At 39.0% G+C, this 19,280-nt stretch overlaps 1 protein-coding gene across 4 annotated transcripts in view; it reads right to left on the minus strand.

Annotated features, from left to right (window-relative positions):
• Window positions 1–875: 875 nt before the first annotated feature.
• The window catches only part of marchf5 (membrane-associated ring finger (C3HC4) 5), an 85,613-nt gene continuing 67,208 nt past the window's right edge, over window positions 876–19,280 (minus strand). The window contains exons 5-8 of one of the 4 annotated variants that reach the window (XR_012096115.1): window positions 18,609–18,775; window positions 14,759–14,886; window positions 2,290–2,464; window positions 876–1,537 (exon numbers count right to left, since the gene is read on the minus strand). Coding sequence is in view for 2 of the 4 variants with exons in the window: in XM_073027486.1 (XP_072883587.1) it covers window positions 14,773–14,886; window positions 18,609–18,775 (281 nt within the window). In the remaining 2 variants the exon portion in view is untranslated. Of the gene's footprint in view, window positions 1,538–2,283; window positions 2,465–9,856; window positions 9,875–13,870; window positions 14,887–18,608; window positions 18,776–19,280 lie in introns of those variants that run through there. The other 3 variants (XR_012096114.1, XM_073027486.1, XM_073027485.1) reach the window with 3 other exon arrangements.

A 19,280-nucleotide genomic window follows, 5' to 3' on the forward strand; every position in this document is an offset into this window, starting at 1 on the left:
GGAGTTTGTACATTCTTCAGCGACTGCGTGGGTTTCCTCCGGGTGCTCTAGTTTCCTCCCACATTCCAAAGACGTACCTGTTGTAAATTGTCCCGTGATCAGGCTAGGGTTAAGTTGGGGGTTGCCTGGTTCGAAGGGTTGGAAGGGCCAATTCTGCGCTGTATCCCAATAATAAAAAAATACAAACTTTTGCAGCAGTTTCTGTTTTCATTTCATTCAGAATTTCAACAGTTGCACTATTTTGCTCTACAAGGCCATGGAACTTGCTTCTAATATTTATCCTTCTTGCTTTCTTCAGTTACTGGTGCAATTTTGCAAAGTTGTTCACTATTCAGTGGAACTGTATGGACACATTCCAGAACATCTTGAAAATTGTTAACTGTTATAGGGTTGTTACGATCCTGTTGAAGTCAGTTTTTTCAATGATAATTTACTTTCAAACATAGGTATGAATAGGAAAGGTTCAGGATTACTGAGTGTTTTGCTCAGAACATGAGCAGAGAATTGAAGGAATCTTTTACTTGTGATTACTGTTACTTTAATCAAATAAAATTGGCATTAAATTAATATAAATGCTAAAATGTATTTACTGAATGGAGCACAGGAGACTATTACAAAAATATATTGATTGAAATGGATAAATTCTACAAACTTTCCAGTCCCAACACAAATTCAGTGAATAACTATGGAAAATTAAGAATGTCCAAAGATAAAGTTGAGAAAAAAACATTTTTTAAAATTAACTTTGAGAAGATGTGTTGAGTCTGTTTAAAGTTGATAATACTTCATGATATAGCAAGGAGAATGTCCTACAATACACACTGTTTACAAAACTCCATATTTTGGAGTTTGCCTTCTTCACAAAATGTAATTTGATTTAATCTGAGGATTTGGAAGTTTAAAGAGTAGATTACAAATCCTGAATCATTCTCATGCTCAAAATATCAAATGAACCCGTCACCTCACCTGATCTTAAAATAAAGACACATTTAAATGGAGGGCTCCTGATGACCACCTTTCTGTTGAATTTTATGTAAATATTTAAAGTGCACTTTAAATTATGGAAGAGGGTTTACACAACTTTATGCGACACCATAATCAACTGCTGATTCAGTTGGGAGATTATGACTCAGATTTTACCGTATGGCTATAGCATTTATTGTCAACACATGGCAAAAGTGACAGCAACTTTGGGATACACAGGAGACAGAGTTTAGCACAGAGATCCAATACCCAGCTGAGCCTCCCCCCACATTTTTATCCTGGCTTCGGCCTTTCCTTTCCAGTCCTGATGAAGGGTCCCGGCCCAAAACGTTGACTCTTCCTTCCCCTCCAGAGACGCTGCCTGACCCGTGGTGTTCCTGCAGCGTTTGTGGTTGCTGCTCCAGAGCTGCAGCATTTGCACTTTTGCCTTTTGTCCTCTAAGCTTGCATTGTGCTTCATTGTATCAGCACTGGAGAACACCGACAGAAAGGTCAGTGGGAGTGATGTGGACAATTAGAGTTTCTGTGGCACTGTAGCATTTTATAACGTCGCCCTGTAGTTGTAGACAACATAGTGAACACTAAATGCATTCGACTCACAGAAGTGCAAGTGAATTACTACTTCCCGTGGAAAGATCCACTGACCCAAACATTGTCTTTGTAACTTATTACACTTCTCTGTTGCCCTCTAATATCCCTCATTAACAATCCCATCTCTACTTTAGGGCTCAAACACGAGGAAATCTGCAGATGCTGGAAATTCAAGCAACACACACAAAATGCTGGTGGAACACAGCAGGCCAGGCAGCATCTATAGGAAGAAGTACAGTTGACGTTTTGGGCCGAGACCCTTCGTCCTGATGTCCGAAACATCGACTGTACTTCTTTCTATTGATGCTGCCTGGCCTGCTGTGTTCCACCAGCATTTTGTGTGTGTTGCTGTACTTTAGGGCTATTTCCTCTGCCCTGTTCATTCCTCCTCCATTTCTCTGCATCTTCAAACTACATTTTTTCCCCTCTTTCTCAGTTCTGGAACAAACATAACTCTGTCTTGCCATAGGTGCTGCCTGACATGCCCAGTTTCCAGAACCTCCATCATCCCATTTTAAAAATTTTTATAATTTCTAAAGTAAAGATAGTAGGCTTTCCCGTTATGGGATTGTGTTAATTCACTTCAGTAAGAAGTCATTCTTTTTAAAAGTGATTTATTTAAAAGCCCCTTGTTTCAGGCATTGTATTCTAATCTTATCTCCTTTCGGTGCTGATCATTAGATAAAACTCTTCAAGTAATTTTACTTACCCTGACCTTTATTCTTTTGCACCTTCTTGTTCAGTTGAGTGTCAGACAGAGCCAGAGACCCCATTCTTTCCTGGGCTCACATTGAGTTGAGGAGGTGGGAGAGGGAGGTGAAGGCTTGCTGGACTTCTCAGCATTCAGTGGTTCTGAAAACTCTTGGTGAGCTTGTGGAACAGGACAGCACCTGCCAAAGCAAGGGCAGTAGTTTTAGTTCCCAGTGTTGTGGTGAAACTTCTGAGGTGAAATGGTAGCCTCCTCAGCATCGAGGGCACTTTCAAAATGCGGTGCCTCGAAAAACCTACATCCATCATTAAGGACCCCCATCACCCAGGACATGCCCTCTTCTCATTGCTACCATCAAGGAGGAGGTACAGAGCTGGAAGATACATTGCAAGAACAGCTTCTTCCCCTCTAACATCAGATTTCTGAATGGGCAATGAACCCTTGATCCCATAACTGGAGCTGCACCTCAATGGCCTTCGATTCATATGGGAGAATGAGGTGATAGACAGAAGCTACAGAGAGGTCGTACCTCTAGGTTTGTAGGAGACAGGTAACTGGGTGACTGTCAGGAGAAGGAGGGGAAATGCACAGCCAGTGCAGAGTACACCTGTGGCCGCTCCCCTCAATAATATAAAACTTAGATACTATTGAGGAGGATGAGCTACTGGGGGGAGCCACAGTGACGGGGTCTCTGGCACTGAGTCTGGTGCTGTGGCTCAGAAGAGCAGAGAGGTGAAGAGGACTGCAGTGTTGATGAGGGATTCCTTAGTCAGAGGAACAGAGATGAGGATCTGTGGCACGGTAGGGACACCCAGATGGTACGTTCCTCCCTGGTGCCAGGATCAGGGATGTTCAGGGGTGTCTCGGATTGTGCCCATGGCATTCTCAGGGTCAAGATATATGCACCAGGTACCTTGGAAAATATTGGCACTAATGACACAGGTAGACTAGGTGATGAGGTCCAGAAAAGGTATTTTAGAGAGGCAGGTAGAAAGCTGAGAAACAGGCAGGGTAGTGATGTCTGGATTTCTGCCTGTGCCACATGCCAGTGAGGGTAAGAATAGAATAATTTGGCAGGTGAATCCACCCCAACATTTGAGAAGGAGAAGCTAAAGTCAGATGAATCAGTATTACAGTGGAGTAAAGGGAATTACAGAGGCATGAGGGAGGAGTTGGCTAAAGTTGATTGGAGCAGAAATGGCAGGGACGACAGCAGTCCAGCAATGGCTGGAATTTCTGGAAGCAATTCAGAAGGCATGGGATATATTCATCCCAAAGAGAAAGAAGTATTCTAAAGACAAGATGATACAACCATGGCTAACAAGAGAAGTCAAAGCCAACTTAAAAGCCAAAGAGAGGGCATATAATAGACCAAAAATTAGTGGGGTTAGAGGTTTGGGAAGCTTTCAAAAACCAACAGAAGGCAACTAAAATGTCATTAAGAAGTTAAAGATGGAATAAAAAAGTAAGCTAGTCAATAATATTAAAGAGGATACCAGAAGTTTCTTCAGATATAGAAAGTGTAAAAGAGAGGTGAGAGTGGATATTGGACCACTCGAAAATGATGATGGAGTGGTAGTAATGGGGGACAAGGAAATTGCAGATGAACTAAATAAGTATTTTGCATCAGTCTTCACTGTGGAAATACTAACAGTATGGTGGAAGTCGCAGGTGTCAGGGGTCATGAAGTGTGTGAAGTTACTATTACTGGAGAGAGGTTGCTTGGGAAACTGAAAAGTCTGAAGGTAGAAAAGTCACCTCGAAAAGATGGTATATACCATCTGAAAGAGTTCTGAAAGAGGTGACTGAAGAAATTGTGGGGGCATTAGTAATGAACTTTCATGAATCACTAGATCCTGGAATGGTTCCAGAAGACTGGAAAATTGCAAATGTCACACCACTTTTCAAGAAGGGAGGGAAGCAGAAAAAGTGAAATTATAGGCCATTTAGTCTGACTTCAGTGACTGGGAAGACAATGGAGTCAATCATTAAGGATGAGGTCCCAGGGTACTTGGAGGCACATAATAAAATAGACAGCATGGTTTCCTCAAGGGAAAATCCTGCCTGAGCAATCTGATGGAATTCTTTGAAACAATAACAAGCAGGATAGTCAAAGCAGATTCAGTTGACGTTGTGTATTTGGATTTTCAGGCGGCCTTTGACAAGATGCCACACATGAAGTTGCTTAACAAGCTACGAGCTCATGGTATTACGGGAAAGATTCTAACATGGATATATCAGTGGTTGATTGGCAGGAGACAAATAGTGGGAATAAAGGGAGCCTTTTCTGGTTGGCTGCTGGTGACTAGTGTTGTTCTGCAGATGTCTGTGTTGGGACCAATACTTTTTGTACTAAATGTCAATGATTTGGATGATGGAATTTTTAGCTTTATTACAAATTTTGCAGATGATACAAAGATAGGTGAAGGGGCATGTAATTTTGAGGAAATAGAGAGGGTATAGAAGGATTTAGACAGAGTAAAAGAATGGACAAAGAAGTGGCAGATGGAATACAGTATCGGGAAGTGTACGGTCATGCACTTTGGTAGAAGAAATGAAAGGTTTGACTATTTTCTAAGTGGAGGGAAAATACAAAAATCTGAGGCACAAAGGAATTTGGGAGTCTTTGTAAGGGAATCCCTAAGGGTTAATTTGCAGGTTGTGTCTGTGGTGAGGAAGGGAAATGTGATGTTAACATTTATTTCGAGAGTACTAAAATATAAAAGCAGGGATGTAATGTTGAGGCTTTATAAAGCACTGGTGAGGCCTCACTAGGAGTATTGTGGGCAGTTTTGGGCCTCTTATCTTAGAAAGGATGTGCTGAAACTGGAGAAGGTTCAAAGGGGGTTCAAACGGCTTGTCACAAGAGGACCATTTGATAGCACTGAGTCTGTATTCACTAGAATTCAGAAGAATGAGAGGTGACCTAATTGAAACCTATTGAATGGTGAAAGGCCTTTTTAGAGTGGATGTGGAGAGGATGTTCCTATGGTGGGAGAGTCTAAGACCAGAGGACACAGCCTCAGAATAGACCATAAGACATAGGAGTAGAATTAGGCCATTCAGCCCAACAAGTGTGCTCCGCCATTCCATCATGGTTGATCATGGATCACACTCAACCCCATACACCTGCCTTCTTGTCACATCCTTTGATGCCCTGACCAATCAGGAAATGATCAACTTCCACCTTAGGTATTCGCACAGACTTGGCCTCCTCCGCAGTCTGTTACAGACCATTCCACAGACTCCCTACACTCTAGCTAAAAAAATTCCCCCTTACATCTGTTCTAAGGGTCACCTCTCAATTTTGAGGCTGTGCCCTCTAGTTCTGAACACCCCCACCGTAGGAAACATTCTTCCCACATCCACCCTATCTAGTCCTTTCAACATTCGGTAGTTTCAAAGAGATCCCTCCTCGTACTTCTAAATTCCAGTGTGTACAGGCCCAAAGCTGCCAAATGCTCCTCATATGTTAACCCTCCATTCCTGGAATCATCCTCGTGAACCTCCTCTGAACCCTCTCCAATGACAACTCATCCTTTCTGATACATGGGACCCAAAACTGTCCAAGTGCGGCCTGACTAGTGTCTTATAAAGGCTCAGCATTATGTGCTTGCTTTATATTTTATTCCCCTTGAAATAAATGCCAATTATAAAACTTGCCTTCTTTACCACAGACTGAACCTGTAAATTAACCTTCTGGGAGTCTTACACAAGGACTTCTAAGTCCCTCTGCACCTCTGATGTTTGAATCTTCTTCCCGTTTAGACAACAGTCCGCACTATTGTTCCCTTTACCAAAATACATTATCGTACATTTCCCAACCCTGTATTCCAACTGCCACCTTTTTTCCCATTCTTCCAACTTGTCTCTGTCCTACTGCAATCGCATTGCTTCCTCAGCCCAACCTACCTCTCCACCTATCTTCGTATCATCTGAAAACTGCCACAAAGCCATCAATTCCATTATCTAAATGATTGACAAACAATGTGAAAACTAGAGGTCCCAATACTGACCCCTGAGGAACACCACTAGTCACTAAGTCAACCAGAAAAGGCCGCTTTTATTCCACTCGTGGCCTCCTGCCTGTCAGCCATTCCTCTATCCATGCCAGTATCTTTCCTGTAAAACCATAGGATTTTATCTTGTTAAGCAGCCTCATGTGTGACACCTTATCAAACGCTTTCTGAAAATCCAAGAAAATGACGTCCGCTGCCTCTCCTTTGTCCAACCTGCTTGTTACTTCCTCGAAGAATTCTAATAGACTTGTCAGGCAAGATTTCCCATTACAGAAACCATACTGACTTTGACTTATTTTATCATTAGTCTCCAAGTACCTCATAACCTCATCCTTAATAATAGACTCCAACACTTTCCCAACCACTGAGCTTAGGCTAGCTGGTGTATAATTTCCTTTCCTCCCTTTCTAAAGAGTGGACTGACATTTGCAATCTTCCATTCCTCCAGGACCATGCTAGAATCAAGTGATTCTTGAAAGGTCATGACCAATGCATCTATTATCTCTTCAGCAACCTCTCTCAAGACTCTGGGATGTGATCCATCTGGTCCAGGTGACTTATCCACCTTAAGACCTTTGAGTTTGCCGAGCACCTTTTCCTTTGTAATAGCAATGGCACTCACGGACCTCTGGCACACTGCTAGTGTCTCCACAGTGAAGACAGATGCAAAATACCCATTAAGTTCATCTGCCATTTCTTTGTCCCTCATTACTACCTCACCAGCCTCATTTTCCAGTCGTCCAATATCAACTTTCCTCCCTTTTACTCTTTATATAACTGAAAGTAGAGGTGCATTCTTTTAGAATGGAGATGAGGAGGAATTTCTTTAGCCAGAGTAGTGAGTCTATGGAACTCGCTGCTACAGGCAGCTATGAAGGTCAAGTCTTTATGTAAATTTAAGACAGAAGTTGATAGATTCTTGAATGGTCAGGGCATAAAGGGATACAAGGAGAAGGCAGGAGAGGAAAAATAGACCAGCCATGATGAAATGGCGGAGCAGACTCGATGGGCCAAATGGCCTAATTCTCCTCCTACAGGTTATGCTCTTAGTACCTCACTTTTTCACTCCCTTTTTACACTACATATTTAGTTCATTCTTCTATATATACTTCTTAGTGTAACTTGTTATTATTATGTATTGCAGTGTACTGCTGCGCTAAACAACATTTCACAACATATGCCAGTGATATTAAAACTGGTTCTGATTCTGACCAAACTCCAACCAACAGTGATGACTCAGTAAAGCCAGTGACAGCCTGCATGAGAACTGGATAACCTTAACTGTTAGAATTTGTCATACAAAATGGAAGTAGGGTGTAAATACATACAATGCCATAATTACAACTTGGAAAATCAAACCCAAAACAAATAAAGGTACAATAATTTAAAATATTTTGGGTTTTTTTTTTGCTTGTTTTAAGATTGTTTTGCTTCACTATAATCATGTGTGCTTGATGTACTTATTTAGCACTTTATAAAATATCAACTAACTGCTAAAACCTTGGCTCTTTCATTCCTGTTTTGCTCTTGTAAGATTTCGTACATGATTAGTTGTGCTAGGTCGATAACATCACTACAAAAGATACACAAAATGTTGGTGGAACACAGCAGGCCAGGCAGCATCTATAAGGAGAAGCACTGTCGACGTTTCGGGCCTAGACCCTTTGTCAGGACTAACTGAAAGGAAAGACAGTCGACAGTGCTTCTCCTTATAGATGCTGCCTGGCCTGCTGTGTTCCACCAGCATTTTGTGTGTGTTGTTTGAATTTCCAGCATCTGCAGATTTCCTCATGTTTGCTCTTTAAATTTACTACAAGAGATTCTTTGTTGAATGCTTAGGAATGAGGACTTTGAGGAACTGGCACAGAACAAGAGGCCTGGGGAAAATCAGTCATAATTGAATGACAGGGTAAGCTTGAATAGTCTACTCCTGTTCCTGTTTCCTTATGCTAACCTCTCTCCTAAATCCTGAAGCCCAGATCTGGGTATAATACTCCAGTGATTTGCAAAGACTTTTTAAGGCTTCCTTGACCAAGGTCTCCATTTACAATGTCAAATATTTCGCATAAAAATAGCTTGTATTGTAGGGTGTACTCTCGAATTACAAAGTGAACAACAGATACAGTATAGACTGTCTGTATTAAGTAAATTTTGAACATTATGAATGTTTTAAGACTCCTTATGAATATTTTACAACTGCCTTCAGGAGAGGTGGATACCATAGTTAAGATGCACATGTGTGAAATATTGAATGAAAATACATTAATAGCTCTAGCATCTTGAAAAATGGATACATCACCAGGACAACACATACAGAAGACTGTCATAGAGGTTCTGATCTCTTATCAACTCTTATAGGACGGTCCCAGAAGACTGGAGGATGGCTACCTTATGTCATTTAAAAAGTAAAAAAAGGATGAACCAAGCAAGTAGTTATAGGCCAGCTAGTTAAACTGGTAATAACAAATTTTTGAAATTGATTCCAAAGGACAGTTTAAACCTTCATTTAAAAAGGCACATATTAACATAGAATAGTACTGCACAGGAACAGGCCAATATTGTGCCAAGCTAATGAAATTAGTAATGAAGTACCCACTAAACTATTCCCTTCTGGCTACACATGTCCATATCCTTCCACTTCATGCATATTCATGTGCCTATCAAAGAGTCCCTAAAGGGTTTGCCTCCACCATCACCCCACACAGCGCATTCCAGGCTCCCACCACATTCTGTATAAACAAACTTACCCCGTTACCGTAAAAGCGTGCTCTTTGGTACAAAGCATTTCAAACCTGGGAAAAAGATACTGGCTGTCTATCCACGTCTCTCATGGTCTTATAAACCTCTATCAGCTCACTCCCCCAGCCTCTACCATTCTGGAGCAAACAACCCAGGTTTGTTCAAATTCTGCATATAGCATACACCCTCTAATCCCAGCAGCACCTTGGTAAAACTCTTCTGCAATTTCTCCAAAGCCTCCACGTACTTCCTATAATGGGACAACCAGAGATGAATGTAAAACTTCAGATGCAGCCTTACTAGTTTCATAAAAATGCAACGTAACTTCTTGTATCTTGAACTCAGTTCAACTACTGTATTAAAATTAGCATGCATTATGCCTTTCTTTACCACCCATCAACTGGAGTGAACTTGGGCCCCAAGATCCTTTTACTCGTCAATGCTATTTTGAGTCTTGCTATTAACAGTGTATTATTGCTTTACATTTGAACCAGGGTTAGCATGGACACAATAAATAGAAAGTCAAGACTAACTAATCATTGATGTTTTAGGAGTTAATAAAGAGGATCATCGTGGATAGTATGTTTTATGTCATCTACATCGATTTTTAGCAAGTGCAGGTCCCCATCCGTTTGGATTAGCAACGTCTCCTCCAGGATTTCCAGCAGCACAGGTGAACCACAAGATGAGAACTTAGCCCCCTGCTCTCCTTACTTTACACTTATGACTGTGAGGCTAAGCACAGCTTCAGTACCATATTCAAGTTTGCTGAGGACACCACTGGCATGGGCCGATCAAAGGTGCTGGTGAATCAACCAGTGTGCAAATGGCAACTGTGAAAATATAAAAAGAAATAAATAATAATAAATAAATAAGCAATTAATATTGAGAACGAGTCCTTCAAAGTGAGTCCATAGGTTGTGGGAATGTTTCAATGATGGGGCAAGTGAAGTTATTCCCTTTGGTTCAAGAGAGTGATGGTTGAGGTTGATTTAGAATCTGGATGAATGGGGCCACAGCTACAACTTCTTACTCAATGTCAGCAAGACCAAGGAGCTGATTATTGACTTCAGGAGGATGAAGTCAATAATCAGCTCCATGAGCCTGTCCCGATCAGTGGATCAGAGGCGATGAGGGTCAGCAATCATGGCAGTGCCTCTACTTCCTCAGGAGTTTGCAAAGATTCAGCATGACATCCAAAACTTTGATAAACTTCTATAGATGTGTGGTGGGGACTGGCTGCATCACAACCTGGTATGGAAACACCAATGCCTTGAATGGAAAATCCTACAAAAAGTAGTGGATATGGTCCAGTCCATCATGGGTAAAGCTCTTCCCACCATTAATTATATCTACACGAAGCATTGTCACAGAAAAGCAGCATCCATTATCAGTGACCTGCTAGAATAACTTTTGGGTTTAGCACATTTACATTTAGCAAATGACTTTGGCTACTAGCCTTCACATCTGAATATGTATTGTGGATTTAATTTGGAATGCAGCTCTGAACAATGGGTTCCTGAAAGCTGTGAATCCCAGGCCTGACAATACTGATTAAAATTCATTTGGAAGTCTGTGGTGTGCTTGCAAATCAGAAGGTGTGAAGTTTCTGTGTAGTTTCAAAGAAAGCATTGTCCATACTTAGTAAATATGGAATTGTTCTTTGATGTTTTGCACATAAAATACCAAAGTGTCATTGAAAGTAAAATTGGATAGGTATATGGACAGGAAAGGAACGTAGGGTTGCGGGCCAGTGGGACTAGGTGAGTGCAAGCGTCGGCATGGACTAGAAGGGCCAAGATGGCCTGTTTCCTTGCTGTAATTGTTATATGGTTATAAAACCCATGTTGGGCCAGTGGACCTTTTGACCAAAACAGTCTGCATATGATACCTGCTATACCTTGTTTTGTCGAATAAAGAAGCTGCTTTGTGTCTACTAGTACTTTTTTCTAGTAGCTTTACACAACAACCCCCACCACCCAGGACATGCTCTCTTCTTGTTGCTGCCACCAGGGAAGTGGTATGAAAGCCTCAGGACTCACACCACCAGGTTCAAGAACAGTTATTACCCCTCAACCATCAGTCTCTTGAACCAAAGGGGAGAACTTCACTTGCCCCATCACTGAAATACTCCCACAACCTAAGGTCTCACTTTCAAGGACTGTTCAGCTCACATTCTCAATATTAATTGCTTATTTACATTTATTACTTTTCTTTTTATATTTTTAGTTTGTTGCCTTTTGCACACTGGTTGATCATCCAAGTTGATTCGGTCTTTCAGTGATTCTTTTATGGATTTATTGAGTATGCCCACAAGAAAATGCAATGAATCCAGGGTTGTATATGGTGACATATATATGCACTTTGATAATAAATTTACCCTGAACTTGCACATGTAGGTTGATCATGAACTCAGATGTAACCAGGGTTGAAAGAAAAGTGGCAAATTGGCTTTATAACAGTGAGCAAAGAGTAATGATTGATAGGTGTTTTAATGACCAGAAGGGTTTTATCATTACGGACTCATGAGGTTCCGTATTCAGTCTTTCACTTGGGCCTAGAGGGAGAGGACAAACTAAACAAGTTTGAAGATTGTATAATAATTTGCTGTATCATTGGCAAAGTGGAGGAAAGCTTTACACAATAAGAAGGTATAGATGATCCAGACAGTTCAGTATTAAATCCAACATTTGGAATTCAATGCAATTAAGTACAAGATAATGCAAGAAGGCACAAGGCAGCAGGAAAATATACAATATTTATTACTAGGGAAGAACAAAAACAGATCTTTAAAAAGAAAAGCCAAGTAGATGTTAAGAATGTTTTACAGGATGCTTTACTTTATCAGCCAAGCAAAAGAATACAAGGGTAAGGATATTATACTTCAACCGTATACACACAGCTTGCTTACTATACATACAGAACTGCTTAAGTGAAAAGGTGTGACTGCATTAGTGAAGCTGCATTAAATTCCCACAGCTGTATGTAGCTTTGAGGAAATAGTGGATATAGACCTGTTTTCTTTGGAACAGAAAAATCTTATATAAAATTTTGAAGTCCCAACACTATTGGAAAAGACTTTTCCCTTAGCAGGGGAGCAAAGATATAAAGTAATTGGCAGAAGGATCAGGGGAGAAAGAAGAGTGGCCAAGAACAGGCCAAGAATTCCTGTTAGTCAAAAATCAACAGCCTGCAGGGCTGCAGACCCACTGCCACAAGTTAGTCTCTGATTGGGAAGTTCTTTTTTTGACCAAGGGATCTAATGGCTTGCATTTAAGTAATACATTTGTATGACTTCAAACGTTTCAAAGGTACATTTAATGTCAGAGAAATGTATACAATATACATCCCGAAATTCTTTTTCTTTGCAAATATCCAAGAGAACAGAGGAGTGCCCCAAAGAATAAATGCCAGTTAAATGTTAGAACCCCAGAAGTCCCCCCAACTCTTCCCTCCCACACATAAGTAGCAGCAAAGCAACAACCATCCCCCACCAGCAAAATGAGCATCTATTTGTAACGAGAAAAGAAATTGTAAATTAGCAGTTATGAAAGGTGGAGCAATAATTTACATCAAGATTAAGGTACCTTTTATCTTAAAGGGAACAGATGTGAAGTACTTCCGTGAGGTCAAATCGTTTATATATTGTCAAATTACTATTTCATAAACAGGGACAAATAAAGCCGTTCAATACAATACTTTATTACATCAAATAGCTCTACATCAAGAAACCAAATTAAAATTTGCAACTAGTAATTGACACTATACAGGCAATAATACACTAACTGGCTGTTGAACACAACAATCTCTTAGTAATATATTAGGCACAAAAAAAAGGAATCACTTTTACACTCAAATATAGGGGAAGACCATCTTAGACGATGAATGTGCATTAACAGCATTTTTGTGAATTTTCTCTTAAATGATTCCAATGTTTTGGATTAATTACTAGCTTTAATCCCCAAAATACGTCTGTTTCTTGTAACACAGACACTGTTGGACTTGTGCCCTTCTCCACAAGTTGCATGGACTTCTTTTTAAAGACACAATTCTTCTAGATTTTAAACCTAAATTTGATTACTAATTGCTACTGGATTTCACCTCTTTCTTTAGCTGCTTCTCTTTATCTCCTTCATTATCCCAAACTCATCATAGCATAGACGATGTTAAATAATTTCACCTTATAAAGAACTTGACACTATCAATTTGTCTTATACTAAATCCCATTCCCCTATCCCTGAGCTAATCATTTTTAGTGCCTCAGCACTTGGGAATTGCTTTGTTCTGTCTTGTACAAGTTTAAATTTGATTTTCTATCCACCATCCTTAATTGTTGTCTCCTTATTTGAACATCAGCTTTAGAGAACCTTTACTGTATTACAATTATTTATTCCTCAACTCTTCTTATTTATTATATCTCCCCATCTTAAAATTTCTTATTCTTTCAACCTTACCTTTTCCCAATTCCTATATAAAAATATTGGAAATATTCAGCAGGTCTGGAGGCAGCAGCAGAGAGAGAAATAGAGTGAAGTCTTCAGTTCAATTACCTTTCAACAACTCTCAACATTTTAACAATTTCCAAAGATGAGTGCCGGGGGGGGGGGGGGGGTGGTGGTAGAATTGACTTGGGTTCAGTTGTTTATGTAAAACAGATGCACACAGACTGAAATGAACAATTTCTATGCTGTATTATTATACTTTAATGCCTGTTCCCATCTAGTCCTCAACTGTGAATCATAATGATGTTAAAACCCTAATGAAAATTTATATTATGACAAAAATATGATCCATAAAACTGTACATTATCATGGAAAAGAAAACAAGTATTTTTATTATAAATGGTTTATTTATCATATGTTTTGGCCAATGAAATCTACAGATTAATAGGGAATACTGTACAATCAATACATGTTCAAACAACGTCACTGATACGGTAAGCTTACAAACAGATTTTACTGTTTTGCCACTGAAGACAGTAAAAGAAAATGTTGCAAGATGCAGCATATTGTTGGTGGTAGCTGTTGAAATGGGGGGAAAGGTTTGGAGCAAACAGTTAGAACCCAATTTAACTTGTTTCATCAATAATATGCAAAGGAAAACAAAGGAAAACATTTTCAACAAAGATTCAAAAGTAACAATACAAAATGTCCAGGAGATCATGTCTAGAACCAGAGACTACCTTAAAAATTGTCCTCAGCTGGTACAAAGTTGAATAAATTATTTGTCAACCACGAAAATGCCATTAAATAATGTACTTATCTTGGTGTATGTAGATGTAGCGTAATTACTATATAAGAGAAACATTATTTAGCTGGGTTTTAATAAAGGAAAGATTGTAAAGAATGTACAGCTATGGTTTATTAAAAGGAAATAAAGCAGAATGAATACAATAGACATCTTACAATTTTTGAAAATAAACTGTACAGTTAGCAAAAGTTAAAATGCAAGGGTCTGAAAACTAACATTTGCTGCTTGGCCAAAAAGGTTATTCTAGATACAATACTAATTAAATATTTATGCCGCTAATGCATTCTCGGTTTCAATGATCACTGATAGCACTTGCTGCCAGTTTTAACCAAATGAAAGTGCTTTATTTTGCTCCTAAAAATGTGTAATTAGTCTGCACCAGCAGCATACCCACAATACCATAAAACAAAAGAATGGAACTGATAATGCTCAACTGCTAGGTAAGAATGATAGCACGTTAATCATACTTCAGTCAGACATCTCATGCTTCCTCTTCTGGAAAATTTAATATCTTGCGGTGGGCCTGACGCAAATACTGTTGCTGCTTGAAGTACACTTTAAAAGCCCCTTTGATAGCTACAAAGGCAATACCACCCTGTTAAATGAACAGACAAGAATAGTCAAAGTATTATCATGTTCCAAATAAGCTTTCTCTCTATTTCTGATGCTTTATAATTTAGTTAGTAATCTGCAAAAGCAAGAGGAGCATGTTCCTTCTGACTTTTCATTCTTTAGATGATAGTTTAAAGTTCTGCATGCAACAAAAAGATCAAAATAAGTTGAGGAACAAGTAGTTCCAAATCCCTAATTTTAAAAAACCACATATTAGTGAGTCCGTAATTAGTTATAAGAATCTGAACAAGATGATCTTTTCTATAGGTACAACTGTGGGTTTGGTGTTAGCCAATAAATATTCAGTTAATTTGGTGTTTGCCAATAAATATTCAGTTAATTTGCTGTTTGTATTCTTGGTGAGTCAGAACACCATTTATAACATGCAAATGCAGGTTTTTAATTTTTCTGGAGAGTTTTATGCTAATCAAAAATCAAACATTAAAGAACAGACTTCCTCCTTCACCTCAATTCTTATAGGCACTCATGTTCAAGTCAAATATTTCCTGACCTAACATTTCTTGCTTTCAACAGACTGCCACCAGCAGAGCATCATTTTGAATACTCTACCCTTCTGCACCAATCTGGGATATTATAATGCATCAGTTACATTTGTGCCTGTGAAGGCTGAAGCTGAACTTGACAAGTTCAACCCATACGTAAAAAAAGTTCAAGTCTATAGAACACTGAGATCTATTTAATCTCCAAACAAGATCACACACAAACTTTTAGGAGCAACATATCTTTGAACCCTCCTCCCTAATTAACTGATGAGAACGCTGAGTGAGTAGCATGATGGCACTAAAGGTAATGCAATTGTCTCAGTTCCAGCAACATGTTCACTTCTAGCTTTCAATGCTGCCTAAGTTTACACGTTATCCCTGTCAACACACAGGTCTCCCTCAGATGCTCCAAAGTCCTACATACCAAAGATGTGCTAGGTGGTTAGCTTAAATGCTTAATTTAAATTAGCCCCAGTGTAGGAAGTGGGAAGTTAATTGGGGAGAAAATTCAGCAAAATAATGGGGGAAATGGGATATTCCAAGAATGGCACAGGTTTCTTATCTAGATGGATTCCTCCTATGGTGTAAGGAAACATGAACTTGGAAGTATTAGTGTTAACATTTCAAGTCAAGGTGTTCATTGTTATCCTGGTTCAATCCAAAGGTAGAATCTCTGGTGCCAATCAGGACACCAAGCATCAGAATATAGGTATATACTCAATATAAATCTTAATTCTATTTGAAACAAGATACTTGTTCATAATTTTTAAATCAATAAATGCTCCATCAATTCATTCAAAAGATTATAAGAGAAAATATAATCCATAATCACTTTGAAATACATTTCTGGAGTTGTTAAATCTCTTCCTGTGCAAAATGAAGCCATTTATTCCATACCATGAATAAATGGCTTCTCTCCCAAGGAAGAGCCATTTATTCAATGTATAATCTATACTCCTTAACCTATTAAAATTAATATGGACATACCTTATTTAATCCGTACAATATATCTGCATTCCTTTCATTTATACTGGTCATCTTACCTGGATGCTCGGCTAGGCTTAATCTGAAAACTATCACATAAAGTTCATTTTTCTATGATATTCATGATTAGTGCAAATAGCAAGACATCTAGAACACACTACAGTAGATGTCAAAGGTCTCACAAGGATAAAACCTTGCACATTTACAAGTAATTTTGGCTTTAACTGCCCCAGACCCTTTTCAGTCTAATTTTCTATTACACAATTTATTTCACAAGCTGGATTCTTCTTTAAAAGGTCTGCAAATATTAGTAAATAAATCCACATTAAATCTTCAACTTTACTCTACTTTTAAGTCAGGGTTGTAAATAAGAATCATGTACAGTAGATTAGTATCCTGTTCTCACTGTAGATCCGTAATGATTAAATAGCAATTTAGTTACCATATAATGATATTGTATGATGTCATCCTCTCTTATTTCTTTGTAAAGGAAGGTAGTAACTCTAATATTCTTTAAGGTTGTTATAGCCAGAGGTGGTAATGGGGACAAACTGCTACTACCTATTAAATGCTCCCAATGGCCTGCATGTAAAATAGCCAAGTCCAGCCCCTGGCCTTCATGTGTGGCTTAGCTACTAAGCCGGGCAGAATCTTTTCTACTGATAGGAGGGGTAAAGCTGGGCTACTGGCATCTTTAAACCAGTTGCTTTGGGTAGATGGGGCTCATCAGCCATGGTTGGCAACTCATCTTGAAGCAGGAAAACTCTTGATATCAAAGCTCCCATCATGCTACTATACCCAGACAAGGGGAAGGCTGTGGAAGTAAACCCCCAGAAAAATCTGGAGCTGGAGTCCCTAAGGCAGCCCTGCACTGAGTTCAATGCAGAATGGCAACTCCTGTGATGCCAGCGGTGTCAAACTGTATCAGTTTCTGTTGTTCCTTTAGATTCTTTAGCTGATTGGAGAGAGGGAGCTTACTACATGGGCAATAGCTTGCTCTCCATATCGTACCGACCTGGCTTGCATATCACATAGACAGCTGGTTCACAACATCTGAGGTTGACCCCAACTGATGGAGAGCTTTAACTCTAATGTTTAAATGTTCATAATCTTGTTGACGCAACTTGAAAATTGGTGTATCCTTTTTGATAGATGTGATATGTGTATTTAACTGAATATACATAGCCCATAAAAATCTCTACCTCTTTCCATATGCATCAACATTGAATTGAGAACATTTTAAAATTATAAAAATAAAATTTATAATACAAATGATCAGGACTTTATTCTGGGTAGTAATAAAGTATATGCCATCCTGGATTGGACGATAATATAAAATGATGTACAGCCAAGAAATAAAACTGGGGCCATAAAACTATTTCCTTGGATCTAAACAAATTAATTTGTGCTTCAACCATTACTGCTGCACTAAATATTGGATTTGGGGTCAACTGAATTTACATTTTGGACTATTTGACCTCACTGGCTTTCCTTTGGTCACTCCCAGAGAACATTCATATTGCCTCTAAGTAATTTTGTGCACCCATCTGACTGACAAAAATGTTAGATACAAATTTCACATCAATCAAAAAGGAAACATTAATTTTCAAGTGGCCTATGAATATATGATCTCAGGATGTTCCAAAGTGTTTTAATGGTCATGCAGTGGATGTAAAAATTAATCACAATGCAGATAAATGAAGCTGCAAATTTGCATGTTGTAGAATCCAAAGAAAAGCAACAAGATAATCAAGTACTCTGCTTTAGTTATATAGAGATAAATGTAGATCAGGATACTAGAAGGAGCACTTTGCTTTCCTTCAACTAAAACACTTTGTTGCCATCTACATCCACCTGTGAAGACAGATATGGCCTAAATTTAATGGCTCATCGAGGAAGTTCACTTCTTTTCCAGAGCTGAACTTTCTTAGAATAGCCCTGAACCATCAATCCATATATTCCAGACACACCTCCAAAGAGAAAATGCATCCAGTTTTCTGACCCTGAGCTGGCCAACAACCCAACTATAGATAGTTGTATGTTTAGAAACATACATATATCCTTTTTCTGATAATGTTCATATTAACAACTGAAGTCACTCCAAAAATACCTGCAAGAGCTTTGAGCAGATAACAACATATATGGTTTAAAACTTATGCTAACAATTTAATGTGAGAATATGCTTCAAAACAAGCTTAAACTGTTTAATACTGCTCACCAAAATTGTCCTTTGCAAATTTGAGTTGACACTGCTGAACATTAATTTACCAACTATCGTAGCAATTGTAGGAAAAACCAAAGCACCACAAAGTATGCGAGTAGCTGACACATGGTCCGCTAGGGGGCTGGCCTCAGCTGGAACACGAGGAACTGGACAACCTATTCCTGAGAGAATAAAAAAGGAAAAGGATCAGCAAAGTTGCAAAACAGAGTAAACATTTCCTTTTTGTTTTGACAGGAGGACTGAAAGTATGCTACATTACTGGAAAATTACTAAATATCACTACTATGCACTAGATTGTAATGTACAATACAAAGCCAAACAGGCTTCATTGTAAGAAAGCCATGCTATATCATTCTAATATACTAAATTCCACAATCAAAACACTCAGTTATCACAGATTCAAACAGCATAGAAACAGACCCATCATCCACACCAACCTTTGTCATCTTTCTTTTTTTAAGTCTGCAACATTCGTATCAACAACCCCACAAATTTTATTACTCACCTACACACTAGTCACAATTTACAAAGCCAATTGAACTACCAACCAACATCTTTAGGATGTAGGAGGGAACTGGAACACCTAGAGGAAGCTCATGTGGCCACAGGGAGAATGTGCAAACTCCATAGAAGATCAGGGTTGAGTCCAGGTTCCTTGGGTAGTGA

Source organism: Hemitrygon akajei, chromosome 23 (genome assembly GCF_048418815.1).
Source record: "Hemitrygon akajei chromosome 23, sHemAka1.3, whole genome shotgun sequence".
Lineage (NCBI taxonomy): Eukaryota > Metazoa > Chordata > Chondrichthyes > Myliobatiformes > Dasyatidae > Hemitrygon > Hemitrygon akajei.